Genomic DNA, 18,403 nt, shown 5'->3' on the forward strand with positions numbered 1-18,403 from the left:
CATACTGGGGTCGTTGACTCAAAAGTGAAGCTGCTTTATTCTGTTGTAAGTAAAGAAAATAATATACACATTCCAAACTTTATTACAAACATTGCACAGCATTACGGAAGGAGTTTTTAAACAACAATTATTTCTCTGAGTTTCCCCTGGAGATGCATTGCTCCTCGGACGTCTGTTGTGAAGGTTGCAGGTCTAAGGAAGTAAAGAAGACCAGAAACATGAGCTAAAACAGAAAGAGTTACACACAAAAAAAGTAGTTACTACAGAAATGATGGTAAAATTAAACATCTTACTAACCAAAACTACACTGCAGGTTAAGGAAAATATCACCTGTCTCTCTGTAGTCCACCCTGGTGAGGAAGAGGCCATCAGGTGGAGCCGCCATGCTTTGTGGGTAAGCGAGTGAGTCCCTAGCCAACAGTATCTCCTTCAGCCGGGGCACAGAGAGCTTCCCCCGCCCTACAGCCACCAGGGCCCCCGTCATCCTGCGCACCTGGAGCACAACCATTATGACATTATGACTGAAAATATCTCATAAATAAGCTTATCTTGGATCATTTAACCCCCTGTAGCTGTCTGAAACGTATTTATGAGATATCAGATATCACCAGCAGAGGGTGCAACTCACTCACTGCATCCATTTCCAGACTTTACAGTAGAACAGAAAGAGAAACCAACCTGCTTATAGAGGAAAGATCTGCTTGTAAACGTGATCTCCCAGAATGGTATTTCTCTGTAAAAACAGAAACAAGTTTTACATTTGCACAACATATATAAAGTATACAACTAAAGACAGCAAATACAATCGTTGAACAGCTGTTTTATTTATTGACGTTGCCTCAGTTGTGAAATATAGTACATTTCTAAAGCACTCAGAATACCTTAATTCATCCAACAGAGGGGAAATGTATAATTGTTACAGCAGAAAGCAAAGGATAGCTTATTATCACTCAAGAAGTATGCATAAACAACTAGAAATTACACAATTTACTAAAGACACCGAGTAAAATAACAGTTTAGCGATATGTGAAATGTAGCCAGGTGAAAGTATAAAAGCTGGTAGAATAAATTGCAGGTATTTACAGTAAATATATAGTAGCATTGCATAACAGGAGTGTTATAGTCGTTGTTGTTGTTGTTATTATATGTGTGAGGTGGTCTACCACACACATAAAATAACATACTCATGCCACTTTCATCTTTTACTCCCCTTTATTTTAGAAATCATTTACTTTCCCCTTCACTACATTCCTTATCAGCTGACAGACAGTTAGTGTACAATGTACTCATACAACTGAAATGGTACATTTATTTACAGAAAAATATTTGTCAATTATTTAGATAATTGTTTTGTGTACATTGCTGTAAATTTCATAGTTCACTGATATTCAAATGTGAACATTAGCTGCTTTTCCTTTTAATCATTTAAATATGTGTTTTTATTCAATATGAAGTTTGGACTGTTGGCTGTACAAAACAAAAAAGGTGAAGAAGTCAAAACAATCATCAGATAATGTAATGATATATAAAATACTGTCAGGGGGCATTTTACATAACATTTGAAGTATGTTTTTCTTCCGTTACTTGATTACCATTTCCATTGCAGAGCTTTGACCTGTAACTTTTACAAGTACTTTGTTAATGATCTAAAAAAAGCACTGTGTTTCTGCTTTTGCTTTTAAAATATACAAATGCTTTAAGGCACTTTCCCAACACGTGTTAAACACTAATTACACGTTACAATGATAATATTAGGTCCTCAAGGCATACCAGTTGGCATCACTGACTAAATGCATCATTAAGTATTTCCACAAAAGGCTGAAGGTAAACATTTTAGAAGCAACATAATAAATGTAATGGTCCTCAGATGTCAGATGGCATCATTTATTATATCTAATGTGTAATAATTCATAATTTATGTAAAGACACGTCCGGATATTTCTATGCCCCCCTTACTGTGGACAGAGTTGGGTGCTGATGGGACGTTCATGCTCATGCTGCTAGGCATCATCAGATTGAGCGCAGATTTGTTCAAATGTCACATGCTGAATACGCCGCTGCAGCTTTGGGCCGACTGGATTATTTGTGATGCCATGACAGAAATATGAATTTTACTTAGTTTGCAATTTGACATTACATTTTTCTTGCCGTTTGTTGTCTCATCATTTAAGCCGCAGCAGTCATGTCCCTCCAAATCCGATAACTTGGGGAAGAATGAAGTGAGCAAACAGGCACTTGTGAAGAATTAGGCCAAATGCAAATTTGACTCAGCGCTTGCCGTCTGATTTCATTTGACATGTAAGAATGCAGAGACAGATCTATACAGCAAGCCTGTGAGCTCATGGACTCTGGTGAGGGACATGATCTGTCTGTGGATAGACAAAGGCTGCATCTGTGTGTGTGCATCTGTGTGTGTGTGTGTGTGTGTGTGTGTGTGTGTGTGTGTGTGTGTGTGTGTGTGTGTGTGTGTTTTTTAAAGCATCAAGGTTTTCAAGGCATCTAACTGAGAAAATAATCAATTAGAATATCAACAGAGGGTTCTTGTTTAGCTGTTTTGATAATGTATGAATTGTTTGAGGGATATAGAAATCAACAAGTATGCAGTACAGTTGTGCTAGTGTCGCTGAGAGATGAAACTTGGATACATTGAAGCTTTGAGCTCAATGCCTGATGCATAAGGGACCTTGTGCGGCTGTACTACTGAGCTAATGACGACAGCAACATGCTAACAATGATAATGCAAAATACTAATGTTAGGCAGGACATGATGTACCCTGTTATTATGCTAAAATGTGCTCATTAGCTCTAAACCCAAATCACAGCTGAGGCTGATGGGGATGTCATTGGTTACTAGCCAAAGTTCTGGACGAATTAAAATGTTGCCCTGTAGATGGTTCTCATTAAGGGAATGTCCAGTTAATTGAGTGAAACATGAATATGTTTACCAAATGTCATGGAAACAAATCCAATAGCTGTCAAGACTTTTCACTGTTTCAAAGGTTTTAACCTCATATTGTCACTAGACTCACAATATGGGGGACTCTGAATGTCTGCACTGAAAAGTGTCCAAAGGTTATTGAGATATTTCAGTTTAGACCAAAAAAGTTGACTTGGAGTTTAATTTGAATTTCATTTAAGTAATCTGAAGAAATCTCTGTAGGCTCTGGGACATTGTGTTGGGGATTGTTACTCTTTTAAAACTGCTGCCGGATTTCATTCATGGTATTTCTGTAAAAATATAACAACACCTTGATGAAAATGCAACCATATACACCCTAATGGATAAAGCCCCGATACTCACAGTTTGTTAATTCCCCCATGTGCGCGGGGGTTAAGGGACTATGTGACATTTACTCTGTCCGTATTATTAGCATATTTTCAGGGCAAATAATCAATGCCCATGGAAGTGGTATTCCCCATGCAGTGACCCCCCTGGACCTCTAATCCCCTCTCCTCATTTCATTTGGAAAATTTGAGTTTTTAGTCCAGATTATATTCTACTTAAAATGTGATCCACCAAAATATCATATCAAACACGCCACTGAGTCTGACTGAAGCTTGAAAGGAAAGTGGAGTAGCTGTAAATGATTCAAAACTTTGGCCATCTTCCTAAGCATCAGTTGATGCAAGATTGAGAAACACAAGATTGATGTGTTTGGAGTGGAAAGGCAAATGCATTATTCTTTATTTTTGATGCTTTTTTTCTTCAATTTGGATAAAAAGTTCCCCCGTGCTACCACCAACTCCAGTCCCGGCCTGTGAGGGGCTGCAGAAAGACATCTGCTCTGTGACTGACTGACACTTCTATCACCTGCGAGCAATTACCTTTCCTGGGAGGGCACCGGGACGACCGTGCTGCCCCCCTACTTTTCACATTGTTTTTTTTTTTTAATTAAAATCTTGGCAAGAAAGCAAATACTTGTCCAGATTTTAAACACTTCAACATTTGATATCTGATAAGTTATTTGTGAAGTTTGTTTATATTTATATAAAAAATGAGGATTGTACTGATTCATGTTTAATACTAAACATATTAACAGACTAGTTGTTACGAAGACAAAACCACACAGAATTATTCCCTGACTAGGCAGTTCACAGCAGGTGGCTAGACATAGAATTATAGCTCATTGTTTTGGTAAGGACCACCGTTTTACACTTTTGTTTCACTCCCATGGGGCAGTACACTCTCTTTCCAGCACACAGACAAAGTGAGCTGCTAGCTGGTGAATATAGAGCACTTAGTTGTTAAAGAGCCCAATATTTCCCTAAGGATTTGGTGGAGAGCAAAACAGAACTAAAAGAAGAGCACTTACATTCACAACAAATACAAATCTAAATGGATGGTAATAACCCGTACCGGATGTGTGACAATTATGTTAAAAAATAACATCTTCATAAAAGGGAAAGATGTGTGAAGGTTTAAAGCTTGTTTGTCTGACCCCAAATGGTAAAAAAATATGCATGCAGCTTGTTTTACAGCATACCTGTGGAAGTGTGTGTGTACGAAAGATCTTCCTGGTTGTACGCTGACCACATCAAGCGTCTTCACAGGATTTTTAAAATGCATTTCAGTGCTGACCGCCCTGAAGGTGCTGAAGTCCTGAGTCCCGACCAACAAGGCGGCAGCCTCGCGCATGGCTCCCACATCCAGCTCCCTGATCAGAGACAGAAACAGGAGACATTCTATTTAATAAGTGATCGCTCATTTTCACAACCTTAATCCATTTTGCAGCCTCGTTGTGACATTGCACCTTGACAGTCAAGTGACCTGCCTGCACAGAGAGGTCAGGCAGCAGGGATTTGGTGTACACTGTAAGTACTACAGGTTTTCAGGAACTCCATGTTCCAGCTTTCAAAATTAATTTATTGGTGAGTTATATAATATTAACCTTTCTGATGCACAAAACCACGTGAGGAGCATGTCGATGAGCAGCTCATTCGAGGGAGAGACTGAAAGTGGGCCTGTGTTCCGACTCTCTACAGTCTCATGTTTCTGTCACTGCTTTAATATGATCTGACGGAGAGAGAGGGGGAGACACAGCGAGGAAGGAGGGGTGTGCTGAGTGACTCATTAATTAAAATCTTAATGCACCAATTTAGAGTCTTAAACATGAGAGTCATGAATGAAGATGTGGTGGAGCGCTGCAAAAAATGACTTGAGTAGGGTGTCTCCTTTAAAGGTTTGAAAATGGCACATTACATTAATAATTTAATTATCTGTTTAATGACCAAAATACTTACATACCAAACTAATGATAGTCCCATTAGCACTATCAGCTGCAGTTTATGCTAATTCACAAATATTTGCATGCTAAGCCGATACCTTGGATGGTGAACATGGTAAACATTCAGCATGTTAGCTTACGTTAGCTAGCGTTAGCATTGTTATAATTTCTGTTAACCACTGCACTACGGCCTCAGAGCTGGTAGTGAGGGTCTCCAAATAATAGACAGATGTATGTCCATCTTCACTTTGATTAAAATTAACTATCATTTCTTATAGTTACTATTTTTGATCCATGGAGACCTGAGAATAATCTACTTTTCATCTAACGTAAATCAAATGTACAAATACGTGGATTTTGATGATAAAAGTGAAGTGATACTATAGTGAATACTATACTTCTGACATTTTACAAATGGAGACTTTGCTTACATCTTTTCATTAAACATTCAACAATTAAAAAGGTTCTGCTGCTATGTAACCCTGATTATTTCCCCTTGTTTTGTTTTAAGATTTCAAGACTAAATGCAACAAATCAAATTGAACAGTGGAGTTTTATATTTTTTGCAGCGGAAGAGATGGGGGTGTGTGATGACGAGGGAGATGCAGATCAAAGAGAGACGGAGAGAAGCGACTGAGGCAGAGACACTCAGGGGTGGAAGGATGAGATGGATGCTGAAAATGAGAGAAGGGATAAAAAATAAAAAAACACAGATGCCAGAGAAAGAAACAAGGGAGGGAAGGTGAAATGTAAAGAAGGTGGAGAGAAATAAGTGCAGTGGAGAGAAGGAGAAGATGGTTGAGGGAAAGAGTGAGAAAAACACAGAGTCAGTAATGTGCGGGGGTGTTGTTCTGCATGCCTATAAGCCCGCAGCTTATCTTGCCCTACTTTCCCCCCAAAAAAGTGTAGAGCTACAAGCAGAAAAATGCTCATATGTACACTCTGTGAAATGTGTTTCTATACGCTCCCTCCTTCCTATCACAGCTAAGAGAACATCGTCTAGGCTATGAAGCCCTCACCATTTCATGTTTCTCTCTCTGTAGTATGTCCATCCTCATGCCTGCTTTTTCTCCCTCCTCGTCCTTTGTTGGTTTTTGGGTTGTCAGCTCACATAAAACATTTTGTTTGACTTGCCCTAATTTGCAGTTGCGGCAAGGCACATGTGGATTATTCATGTGTTTAACATGCCATTGTTTCTGCAAGGCTTGGCATGGGCTTATTGAGGGCGGGTCTGGTGTGTGTGTGTGTGTGTGTGTGTGTGTGTCTGGACCCGGATGTATTATTTCTAAAGGGAAATCGTCATAATGAAGGATGAAAAGACAGATGAGTGAATGAAGGAGGGATGTCTGGTATAAAGCAGGTTAACTCACGTGTTGCGGAGGTTCCAGCAGAGATGGCGCTCTGTGAAGGGAAGCAGAGAGTGGTAGGGGATCCCCAGTGCGAGCCGGTATACGTAGGTCCGAGAATGGGCGAGGAACCGGGCATGGAAATGATCAGGCACACGAAGGGCACGGGTGATTCTGAGAGTGACAAAATAACTATTAGGTTGAAAGCTGACATACATTTAGACCTGAAAAGCTTCCAAATTTGAGTTCTCCTCTATGCCTTATGCCATTAATGTGCAATTATTTCTTTTAAAATGACAGAAACAACATCATCAAGGGGAAGACACTACAGGGGAAAGGCGTTACCAGGTTTGAACTAACCAATATCACTAAGACAAACTCAAACAATAATGTCAGGTAAAATAAATGTTTCATTAAAAGCTTCCTGACATTTTGTGTTTAAATATGCATGTAAGGCATGATCTAATGCTCACTTTGGGTGAATTTAGAACTAATCTAGCAATGTAAGTAGACAGAAATGCAGCAAAATAAGAACCCAAATGTGTATTTTCTTTCCCTAATCAAAAAATATTTGATGGTTATTTGTTATGGAGGCCAAATAGTGCAAACTCTTTGACAAGTTCATAAAAAAAATTGGGGGGGATTTTCAAACAAAAACAAAAAACAACCAGACATAAGGGTTTCAACTTCCCTGAGATTGAAGCCGTCCCAGGACACAGATGGTGTTAATACTCTCAGAAAGTAATTGTGCAAAATGCCAGCATACCAGCTTTAAACACAAAAGCACACGCGTTGTCAAGAGTCCTAAAAGGCTGCCAAGAACTCGGAAGAGCCAAGCTCTTACGGTCGCACAGTCAGCATCACAACGGCTTCACAGGCTGGAGCTCTTTGATGCGACTTCAACAGGGGCACAGCGAACATGGGACACTTCCTGTGTATCAGTGCATGTGGAAGCACACAGGCATTGGAAAATCATATGATTACTCTAATGCAGTAAGACAAAACGTCCTGTCATGATTAAATCTACCAGTGGGGTTTAACGCGAGCGTGTAAATCTTGAAGTAGACCAAAAAATGTATCCAAAGTAATCACCTTTTTTTTGTTGCCGTAACCACATAGGGTTTAAGAAAGATTCACAAAGAAATGGACATAAAAAAGGTCTGAATATATATATAACGTTTCAAATTGTTCAAGCTCTGGTGAACATTGATAATCAAATATTCGCCAATGTTGATGATTCAAATCCACTTTGTATTGGTTCTTCTCTGGCTTAATCTGCACTGGTCCATCAAGACAAGATGCCTTCTAACAAACAAACAAACCAACCAACCAGACTGAAATCATGTCGCTGGTGGAGGAAACCATAGTACATGAATATATTAAATTGTAAAAGGTTTTCTACAGAGTTATTCCAAAACCCAGACAATAATAAATAAAACATGCCCTAGTCTCTCTTTCTTTTTTCTTTAAAGTAAGCCCACATTTAGAGCTTGCATCTAAAAATATATAGGTTACATAATCTCCAGGCTTCCAGGTGAGGGAGAGAGGGATCAGGGTTGCTGTGTAGTTCCAACCTTTTTTAAATTATCTCAAAACTGTCTTTTACTGGATGCTTTCATTATAATTTTTCATACCTGTCTGACAAAATCAAACACACCACCTCCCTTTAATGGGTCAGAGATGTTTTGTTCAGTAATAATACAGTGGGGAGTGGGGAATCTTTAATGCTTACATCTGTAAACTGAAGAACAAAGAGCCTCAGCCAGCTGTGCCAGGGTGACTTGAGACCGCAAAAACTACAATAGCACCCTGTAGCATTCGTCCACACACGCCTGTACATGCACAAAGAAAATGCTCCCACGTACACGTGTGTTTAAAAGACAGCTGGATGTGACAAGAGGCGTGTATGAGGACATGGAAGTATGAGAACAATGCTCCAATATACACATCCCATATATGTGCACACGCGTCTCGTTTTCATAGCAGGGCACATTCAGTCTGTGTGTGTGCCAGTGCAATGACAGAGAAACTAGGTTACGTTTCCAGGGGAGGAGATTGGGCACGACACGTGGCAGAGGAAACCCTTGCTTCTGCCTTCAGCGTCTGCTCTGATGTGAAATGACAGCCTATTTGCTGGGCCCCCGAACCACACACACACATTACATTTTCATAAGCAGAGTACAAAGCATGGTCTCACACATTTGGGAACTGGGGCATTGTTTGGCATGGCACCATTTTGCTACTCAGCAGTTTCCCCCTTATGGAAAAACGGCTACTCATTTAAGGCTAATTGAGGCCATTTTTGGCGGCAGCACAGCAGAAGAATGAACCCCGACTAAAGAGATATTTCTTTCAGCTTGCAAGTCCTCAATCAAATGTTGTATTGGCACTCTACCTTAGGAGGCAGCTATATGACGAAAGCTATAATCAGGAAGACATATTCTGATTATTCATACAACAACTATTTCCGGTTTCCTCTTCAACCAAAGTAAGAAGTGATAAGATGGTTTAGGGTGCCAGATGTGTTTTTATAACAGAGAACATTTTTTAAAGTTTGTATGAATATAACTGGATAAATATTACTGGTGGCTGAAGACATGTTGTCACTGCATACAGTATAAGGCATTTTGGAAGCCATAAATGTATTCAGTTTTATGAAGCACAAGAAGCATTTTGATACTGTGTATTAGCAGGTTTCACACTCTAATCACCGCAGAGTAATTTCCATTAAGTTGAAGGAGTGTATCTGTGTGTTTTCGTGTGTGTTTTCGTGTGTGTGTGTTTTTGTGTGTGTGTGTGTGTGTGTGTGTGTGTGTGTGTGTGTGTGTGTGTGTGTGTGTGCACGTGTGTGTGTGCACGTGTGTGTGTAAAAGGGATGCTATAGACCAAAAAGCAGAGCAGGGATAATCCTTTCCAACCTTCTCTCTGCAGGTTTAGGGATTAGCGGGATGCTGGGAGCTTCCCTTTCCTCACTCCTCTCTTCTCTCTCTGTCTCTCAAATGGCTCGTTCAGTTCGCACTCTCACTCCTTCGTCTTAATTCAGTCTAATCAACATCTGTTTGGTGCTTTTACTTTGTCTTTCAGGCGTATCTGTAACTTTATCACTGTCCTTCCCCGTTTCTGTTTCTTTGCTTCTTCTTCTCTATCAGACAGAAAAGCTGCTGTCTAATATTTGAAAGTATCAGAGACGGACTGCATGAGACTAAAGCAGAGCAAACTAATATGAAGTGATACTTAGTAAGGGACAGGGTAGCTTTCACACCGCACACAGTTACTACACCACAACGAGACATATTATATTTTTTGAGCTGTCCAGTGGGATGCAAAAAAGGCAAGGTCAGCGTGAACAAAAAAAACCAAACATTTTGGGACCATACGTCAAGAATGATATAGTAATTATTACAATTCACTAAAATGTCTAATAGGGTTAAATGGATGTAATCTGCACATTAAGGGGTTGGCAGAGGCATACAACCCATGGTGGTAATTGTGGATTTGAATGAAATATTTATCAAAATCACAATGTTAAAAACCTGTAAATCATTGGGACAACATATCTACATATTTTTTCACCTACATCTATATGTAACACCTGTTGATTATATATACAATAAGCCTCAGGCTTCATTTAGCATGAATTTACTTATACTTCATTGAAACTGAAGATGAGACACACGGATTGGTCAACCAAATAACTCAAAGTGTTTATAGCAGATGTTCTATGACGCTGAGATTTGATGCCGTAACAGTAGGGAATCTTTTACTGAATCTCATTGTTGGACTTAAATGTCCAAACAGTCTTCTGATTTTGGCAGGACATTGGTATGTGTTGTAAAGTATTAGAGGCTTAATATTAATTCCATGCTTTTCAAATGAAGATTTTGGGATGAATTTGAAAACTATCACAACTGTGTGGATGTGAGACTGTGAATGTTGGATACATGCTCACTGTGTGAACCTGTTCTGCATTTACCCCTTGGGTGAGGATATCACCTCTATTGTTGATCTCTTGAAATATCACACTCATCTAAGGCGCCCTGACTCACCCGATCTGCTCTTCTTTGAGCTGGGCATTAAGAGCCTGAAGAAGAATGTCTGCAGCAAATGGCGGCTTATCGTTCTTGCGTTGGAGGTCAAAGTGAGCGGAGTTAGAGAGAGCGTGGACGCCTCTGTCTGTCCTGCTGGAAATTGACACAGCCACTGGGTTGATTGGCTTCAGCCTCCTTATTGCATCCTGTACACGGAGAAAGAGAACATCAGAGAGTTTAAAAATAAGCTGTTAGCTAATGTATAATGTATTGTAAATGTATTTTGGTCTTTTAAAACCAATCACAGCTCACCAGAAAAGAGTCAGAAAGGGGAATTAGTTGATTAGCATTCATGCTCACATTTAAAAAGGTATTTTTAGTATAGTACGTGTAGTAGTATAGTAATCTACTATAACAACTAGAAATGTGTCTATATGCACCCATACATTTATACTAATACTTACACATTTACAAATACAACCACGCATGTCTAAAACAATGATATACAACACATAACATAACTAAACACAGGCCTACTAAAACTTTAACTCTCATGGAAAAAAATAATTATTACAGGACTGTTAGATTGCTTTACTTCTATCAACACAACTTTTGACTGATGAATGCACATTGTCATCTGCCTGTATGATATGTATTGTTATCCCAATGATATTTGGTATTCAGGCAACTTTACAACAAAGTAAAATAGCATAGTAAACTACTTCACTTATTTTCTGGTTTGCAGGACTAACACTGATGTTGGATGGAAAGAAGGAAAGAGGAAACATGTATGGAAGGACAAAATAACTCAAAACGTTTACAAAACGTACCTCCAAGTGGTCCTGGACCCCTTTCTTAACAACTTCATGTTGAGGCACTTTCACCACACCACTGTAGAAATGTATGATAATGTAACAATTTATAAATAATAACACACATTTGAGTGCAACCAGATATCCTGCATTATTACATAACCTACCTGTATTTGGTTCCAATGTATTGAAAGAAGATGAGATAGCGTGCACAGTTGGGCATGGTCTCTTTAAATATCTGTGAAACTTCCTTATCGTAATGTGATACAAGTTGGTCATGCGTCAACAGATGTGAAAGGTTACATTACAAAATATCCTTTTTACTGTCACAACTTTGACATTAGCGTGTCTTTGGTTGATGACAGGGACTGGGAGCCGGTGAAGGACTACTTTAAAACCCCTGCAGGTGAGGCACTCAGATGCGACAGATTACAGCAGTGGCAACACAGTAGGCGCGAGCAGGCAGAACGTTGACACGTGCTGCATTTCCAAGTAGTTATATCTGTAGTCCGGAAGAAAAGTGGAGACGTCTGATGCTTATAATTTAGCCTACTATAAATTAACATCACATGTAAGCATTCATGTAAAGTTTAGGCAACAAATGTTCCACGGGCTTTGCAGCCCTGTCGGTCCCTTTTTGTTTGCGTCATAATCCAAAGAGGGGTGTGTGACGACGTCATCCTCGACCAGCCGCAAAGCCATCTGCCTTGAGAATCACCGCGTTCAGAGACTATACAGTTAGAGGAGATGGGTTGGCTTCAAGCGGTATAAAGAGAATCAACTCGAGAAACAACCGATTTTAGATTATTGAAAGAGATCTACCAAGTTAAACTTCCTGACATTAATTGTATTTGTTTAAAAGCCTGACTAATATACTACACTGAATTAAGGGTACACAACATCAGAGTTTGTCTGTTTAAAATGGGTTTTTATTAAGCCAAAATGCTGATAAACTTTGGAGTATCAAAAAATAAAATAAAATAAAATGATCGTCTTCGTTCAAAAATACTAAATGTTTTAGTTTATATGTTATCCAAGCTTTTATTGTGTTACATTACATCCACGTTTTAGCAAAATAATTAGGTTGAGCAGTTAATACATTTTAAAACGACTCGAAAAAAGGTATTACTAATTTTCAATCGTTTCTTAATGTTTTAAGTGTATGTGGATTATTTATTGCAAGAAAAACGTATCGTTAGTATTTCATCAGGAAATACATTGGTGTCAAATTCTGTAACTGATTTAGGCTAAATGTTTTGAGGTAAGGTTTCGGTCAAGTGTCGGTCTTCAATCTCCCATGGTTCCTCCCGTTCTCCAGATGTGTTACGACAAGTTGTAACTAGTCGGCACTCTCCTCTACTCTTTCGGTGTCAACGGTGCAGCTACGCCTCTCGCCTATCTCGGCAGCAGCTGCAGGAGTGTAGTAGTAATCTGCCTGCCGCGCACAGAGCTCGCATTTTGTGTCACTGTGCCACCGGGAGAGGGGCGATAGACTGCTGCGCGTCAGGGGACACCGACCAGTCACCATCCGCACAGTTCAAGCGACATCCCACCGCGGGCAATGACATTGGCAAACTGAAGTAGGAATACACGAGAAAAACGCAAAAATGACGGTGGACTTTGAAGAATGTATAAAAGATTCCCCCCGATTCAGGTAAGGTTTCTCCTCGCAGACATAACAGCGGTGCGCAAAAATGGCACACCTTATTTTACGCATGATTATTTTTGGATGGTGACCGGACAGTCCCCTCATGTTGTGGTGGCATCTACAGTAAAAAAAAATAAAACATTGTTACTCGTCCATGTGTGCAACAGCATGTCGGCGTTTTTCTTCCATTTTGGAATTTTTTTATTTGGCATTTAAAAAAAAAACCTTCAGTTATATTCCAATTTTTTTTACATGTCATTTTTGGGTTTATTATTTGAACATTTATTTGCATTCTGGTGAATATGCTGGAAGACATGCGTCTGTCAGTGGTTCCGATGTCTCTGGTTTTCTGAATGTGGATTGTAACATTGGCTCAGTGGATATGAGAAGAGGGACACTCATTGCCACGCATAGAGAGGATCCATTTTGCTTTAGTGTAAAAATGATAAGTGATTTTCAGCATGCTTGATCAACAGTCTGAAGTGCACTATAAACGAAGGGGGCTCTCATTTTAATGTGGCCTTATAACAAGTGAGAGGGTGTGAAGGGACCTTCCTGTGTAGTGTAGCACCATGGCATACAGGTTGGGTGCAGTCTTTTCTCATGAAGGAGGCTCTGTCATCCACTGGTGGTAGATTGGAGATGAGATGCCCTTGCAGCAGCAGCAGCAGCAGCAGCAGCTTTGGTCTGGCTCGCAGAGGCATCAGGGAGAGGAGTACATTGTCTTTCTGCAGGGATAGAGCCTGTATTGTGGGCAAAGGTCCAGCTCTTCAGCCCCTTGCTTGCCCGCTTCAGGGTTTTAGCCTCACTCAGTCCACGTGCCAGTCTGGCACTCCTCTGCCGGCCGATGGGAAACTAACAGATGAGATTATAATATATGCCAGGGATCCCCTGTTGAATATGTCAAAAAGAAGGGCTGATAGTCTCATTTTTTCAGTGTTTTACTGAAAAGAAGATAAAGCTAAATAGACAAACGTTGTTTTCTGTAACTCTGTTCTGGTTGTCTAAGCATCTGTTGCCTGTTTGCTTTCATTTGGTTTCGTTTGTTGAATGTTGTGCCAGTCAAACATTTGTGATTTGAATGAAAACAGTGCAATAAAAGAAATAGAGCATAACAGACATTCCATTTGCTGCTAAAAATCTCATCGCAGTGATGGATGGCTGAAGCAGAAGGTCACAGAGACATTTTCTGCTGGTTCTCTTTCCTCTGGTCTTGTAAGGGCTGACATCTATTTGGAAAATCTCAACACTGATAAGGGAAGCTGATGTTCCCTTGGGTTTATAAGCAGTAGGGAAAATACAATGTTGCGTAATACTGTGATCATAATGATTGAGATGGACATAGGGGATGAGATACCTTTTTTTTCATTCCCCTGTACACATGATATTATCCAGGTGTATGTGTCGATGCAGGGTACTTTTTGCATGTAAACAAATGTTTGTGTTTTTAACTCACTGCACAGTGTTCCTCATGACATTTTGTTACAATCATCATGCAGCTATTCTTAATGCCTAAACAGCTATAAATAAATACACAGATATCAAATACATGGGACACAGCTATTACTATAAACCACAATTTTATTAAGGGCAGCCATTGCTGAATTGGACATCATGTTGCAGGGACCTGATTTACCTGTGGTTTCTTTATCCTCTTGTTGTGTCACTTTGAAGAAACAGAAAGAGCAGCAAGCCGGTCCTGTCTGTCCTCCCACACATGGTGCTTTAAAAAACGCTTACACACACCCTCTCACTGCAAGTCCTAACTTGAACTGGTCCTGTTTTATTTGTCTATGCATGATTAGGTGAGTGTGAAAGAATGTATATGGTATGTCCTCATAATCCATCAGACCCTGTCTACGCTAAACTTTGTTTTTCTTCTCTGCCCGGCCTTTCATTCAGCAGTCACCTGCCACATTCATTCATTCTGTAACAAAAGCTGAGATGAAGCCCTGTGTATTGCACCTGTTAATAGTTGTTGGTACTAAATGGTTGTAATCTGATTCCCGAAAGGAATTTTTGGTCCGTTTTTGGCTTGTATTCACTGAGGGTTTAAGAACGTGACTAATGAGCGCTGTTGTTGGGAGCCTGAGATCTGAGGGTTTTCAAAAACATTGCTTTTCTTGTTTGTGTGGTGTTTATCTAATGGCAGAACAGACATTTTGTCTTGTGTACATGTTTTCAAAAAGGTCATTATTGTCAATTAAAGCCCATTGACTTGTTCAGGATATCATGATAAGCAGTGCTAGACGTAGCGTGTTAATGTGTTTATCTTTAAACTGTGTTACAGTGTCCGTGTACAGTGCAGTTCTTTTAACTCACCTTTAAGTCACCCACCTAGTGATCATAAAGGCAGGTAGTACATGATCTTTTTATAACTTGGTCCTTTCATTGTCAACATTGTTATGGTATAAGTAAAAATATGCATATGTGGGTGTGAGCTGTTGCCTAGCAACAGCTGCTGTAAGTGAGACAAATGGGAGCTTGGAGAAAGAGGATGAGACTGAGAGGAGGCGAGTGGGTGCTTTGAAAATATGCCGTCATTATTTTAAATTTCCTACACAGTGAAGAGTTGACAAAAGTATGACAAGCAGGTATGATTACTTTCTGTTTTGATACATTTCATTGGGTAAACGTATATGGCAGTTATTAGCAGTTTGATTTTATGTTATAGGTGTGTTTGTTGGCGGAGTTGGTTAAGGGCCAATGTCGGGTGTCACATTTTTAAAATGTATAATGATATTAAGCTAACAGCAGGTTTGTCTCTAATACAATATGCTCTCAGTATCATATGAAGACTGATAACCAAATTAAAATACTGAAAAGGGCATGATTCCAGAGAGGTGATATGAAGGTAGAATTGTACTGTGGCTATTATAACATGTTACAAATGTAGTCTTTTTTAAAGGCTGCATTACAGTAGAATTATTTTGTGAAACTACCAGTGCTCTAGCAGTTTTATTGATGGCTTTACCCACTTAGTCATTATATCAACAGTACAGAGGATTATTTTCATTCTGTGACTAGTTTGTCAAAGCACCAATACTCAACCTTCAATATTGTCCCAAAATATTGTGATTTTCCCCCAGCCCTAACAATGTTTATGGAAGAGTATATGTGGCCTGGAGCGGTCTCAGTTAGGTCAGGGAGTGTACGGGTTAACAGATCCGGAGAACCAGCTGCACCTGTTGGCCTCTTCCTGTCATTTATCTAAGTCTTTTCATCCCACCCACATACAGTGCACAACGTCGGGCTATCCAGACAGGTTGAGTGAGTCAACAAGATTCAGAAAAGTGATAGGAAACGGATAGGAAGAGTGAACGTACAAGGGGTGTTGTGTTGCAAATGTGATACACTCCCTAAATGTCTTGTATTCCTACATTGGGGGATTTTGTTGACTAAAAGTGATTTACTTCTGAAATCACACAGCATATTCAAGGAATTTCGACAAAACCGGTCGAACGAATGTCGACTGTTTCCAGTAGTCATCAACAGTGAATTGTTTCCCATACTGGACTTTTTAGGATTGTATTACACACTTTCATATCAATTCAAAGTTGTCAAACCTGCTTATTACCTGACCTCATATTCAGATAAATGCTTCAGGCTCCAGGTGGCTGCAAGTCACAACTTGAAGCCACGAGGAGTTAACAATTGCTAAGGAAGACACATTTAAAAATCACAAACATTTGGATGTTTAAACCTTTTGTTTATCTGATAATACCTGAGTTTAGTTGCCTGTACAGAGGTTCATCATGTTCCTGCTAGGGCTAAAGAATTTGTAATTACTGATACAAATTATTATCATTTTTATTAAAAAGTATATTTAAAATTATTGAGTTGTTATTTTCTTGCGAAGATCTGGACCAGCAATTTATTGCCTGCTACATTGTTTGGTCAGTTGGTTAAAAAATGTCCAGACCATTTGGCAACCTAAGTTTTCACCCTATTGAGGCAGACATTTGGCAAGGCGGTTAAATGTAGGGTTGGGTATTTATGTCTGTGTGTGTGTACATGCACGTTCGTGATTCCACCTATTGCAAATCTGTGCTTGTTTGTAAGTCAGTAAAATACAAATTGTAGACCGAGAATTGGGATTTGGACACTATTTTTTCCTTCAACAAATGTGGTGTATCATTATTTATTCAACAATAGAAAACCATTTTGATAGATTTCTGATTATTTGCTCAGTCCTAGTTGTCAGTATCTTCTCTAGCACCTTTGTAGCTCCTGTGAGGTGCTTACTTCCTCTGTGGTTGCCATAGATACAGAAAAAACAGATTTGAGGTCACAACCTGTCTGTGCAGTCGGTGTTCAGACAGAGACAGAGACAGCTCTTAAATCCCACAATTTGAAAAGAAAACTAGATATGTATATAGTATGTTTACTGATGATTTCTGATTCCCTTCCTTGGCACATTATTGTACAAGATGATTTTATTGCTTGTGCTGCTTTCCCATTCGGCTTCACAATTGGTAAGGTTACCAAATACTAAGACTTAAAGAATTATTTAAAAATAATTATATTGAAAACCTAGAAAGACAGTTTACATCTTGATTGAATGTTCAGTAAAGGATGTTCAACAACATTTTAGGTTTGTATAACTCATTAATGACCTGGGTTTGTTAAGAGATTTGAAAGCACTATGAAAAAGTGGCTTTATGTCCCTCTTAAATGTGATTTCCTGCATTATTTTAAACACATGTCTCCATTTATTGGCAGACTAAAGGGCTTTTTGATGCTCCAGATATGTCTGGCGCCCTGTTTTCTCTCAACTGTCTGGAGTTTTTTTTTTCCCAAGCTGCATCATCATCACCTATAATCCTCTTTTACACACATCATCGTTTTGCTTATCTAAGATGCTGAGTTCCTATTGGTCAGCGGGCTGTGAAATATGTAAATATGCACCTTGCTGCCGTCTCTTGTCGGAGGAGGCTAAGTAGCACCGTTGTGGTGACCAGCTTCTTCGGCGTGCGTGACAACTTCCTGTCCCTATACCTCCGTCAATAGGCTCAAATTTGTCCCTGTTCGACGCAGAAACACATACTGTACCAGCGGAGTGAACACTATTGTGTTATTTGCAGAGAACATGGAAAAGTACATTGTGACCTTGAAAAGGAGCAGGTGATTTTATAAGAAAATGCTGAATAAGATTACCTGTTGCCAAAGCAGGCTGACATTGAAGTACTGCATGTTAGGTAATACAATGACGCTGCCTGGAAAGCTTCCCAGACCAAAGCCAGAGGCATAAAGTGCCAGCTTTCACCCAATGTCCTTGTCTTTTTGTCTTTAACTTATTTTGCAGGAAATCTCTTTCAAAGCGGCCTTGACCCTCTGAACGTCA

General features: G+C 39.5%; 2 protein-coding genes across 5 annotated transcripts in view; one reads left to right on the top strand and one right to left on the bottom strand.

Annotated features, from left to right (window-relative positions):
• Positions 1–64: 64 nt before the first annotated feature.
• On the bottom strand, positions 65–12,092 carry pusl1 (pseudouridine synthase like 1). 2 transcript variants are annotated; one of them, XM_063910688.1, is made up of 8 exons: positions 11,579–12,092; positions 11,430–11,490; positions 10,618–10,805; positions 6,596–6,745; positions 4,485–4,655; positions 679–733; positions 331–493; positions 65–192 (listed from the first exon to the last, which is right to left on the bottom strand). In XM_063910688.1, exons 1-8 carry the CDS (start codon positions 11,632–11,634, stop codon positions 128–130), a joined length of 909 nt encoding a protein of 302 aa, XP_063766758.1. In that variant the 5' UTR covers positions 11,635–12,092; the 3' UTR covers positions 65–127. The 2 variants fall into 2 exon arrangements, with proteins under 2 accessions (XP_063766758.1, XP_063766756.1); XM_063910686.1 differs by having other exon boundaries at positions 298–493.
• Positions 12,093–12,840: 748 nt separating this feature from the next.
• acap3b (ArfGAP with coiled-coil, ankyrin repeat and PH domains 3b) overlaps positions 12,841–18,403 on the top strand; it is a 52,582-nt gene continuing 47,019 nt past the window's right edge. For all 3 annotated transcript variants that reach the window (XM_063911244.1, XM_063911245.1, XM_063911246.1), the window contains exon 1: positions 12,841–13,065. In XM_063911244.1, the coding sequence (XP_063767314.1) occupies positions 13,019–13,065 (47 nt within the window). In that variant the 5' untranslated portion in view covers positions 12,841–13,018. The remainder of the gene's footprint in view (positions 13,066–18,403) is intronic.

Source organism: Eleginops maclovinus, chromosome 20 (assembly GCF_036324505.1).
Source record: "Eleginops maclovinus isolate JMC-PN-2008 ecotype Puerto Natales chromosome 20, JC_Emac_rtc_rv5, whole genome shotgun sequence".
NCBI classification, from domain to species: domain Eukaryota; kingdom Metazoa; phylum Chordata; class Actinopteri; order Perciformes; family Eleginopidae; genus Eleginops; species Eleginops maclovinus.

Excerpts from the sequence above, each read along its gene's own strand:
- pusl1 (XM_063910686.1), bottom strand. The coding sequence starts at position 11,634 with ATGCCCAACTGTGCACGCTATCTCATCTTCTTTCAATACATTGGAACC. Across the intron at positions 10,806-11,429 it reads GGGTCCAGGACCACTTGGAG|GATGCAATAAGGAGGCTGAA; the intron begins GTACGTTTTGTA and ends CTCCGTGTACAG. Across the intron at positions 494-678 it reads GATCTTTCCTCTATAAGCAG|GTGCGCAGGATGACGGGGGC; the intron begins GTTGGTTTCTCT and ends GTTGTGCTCCAG.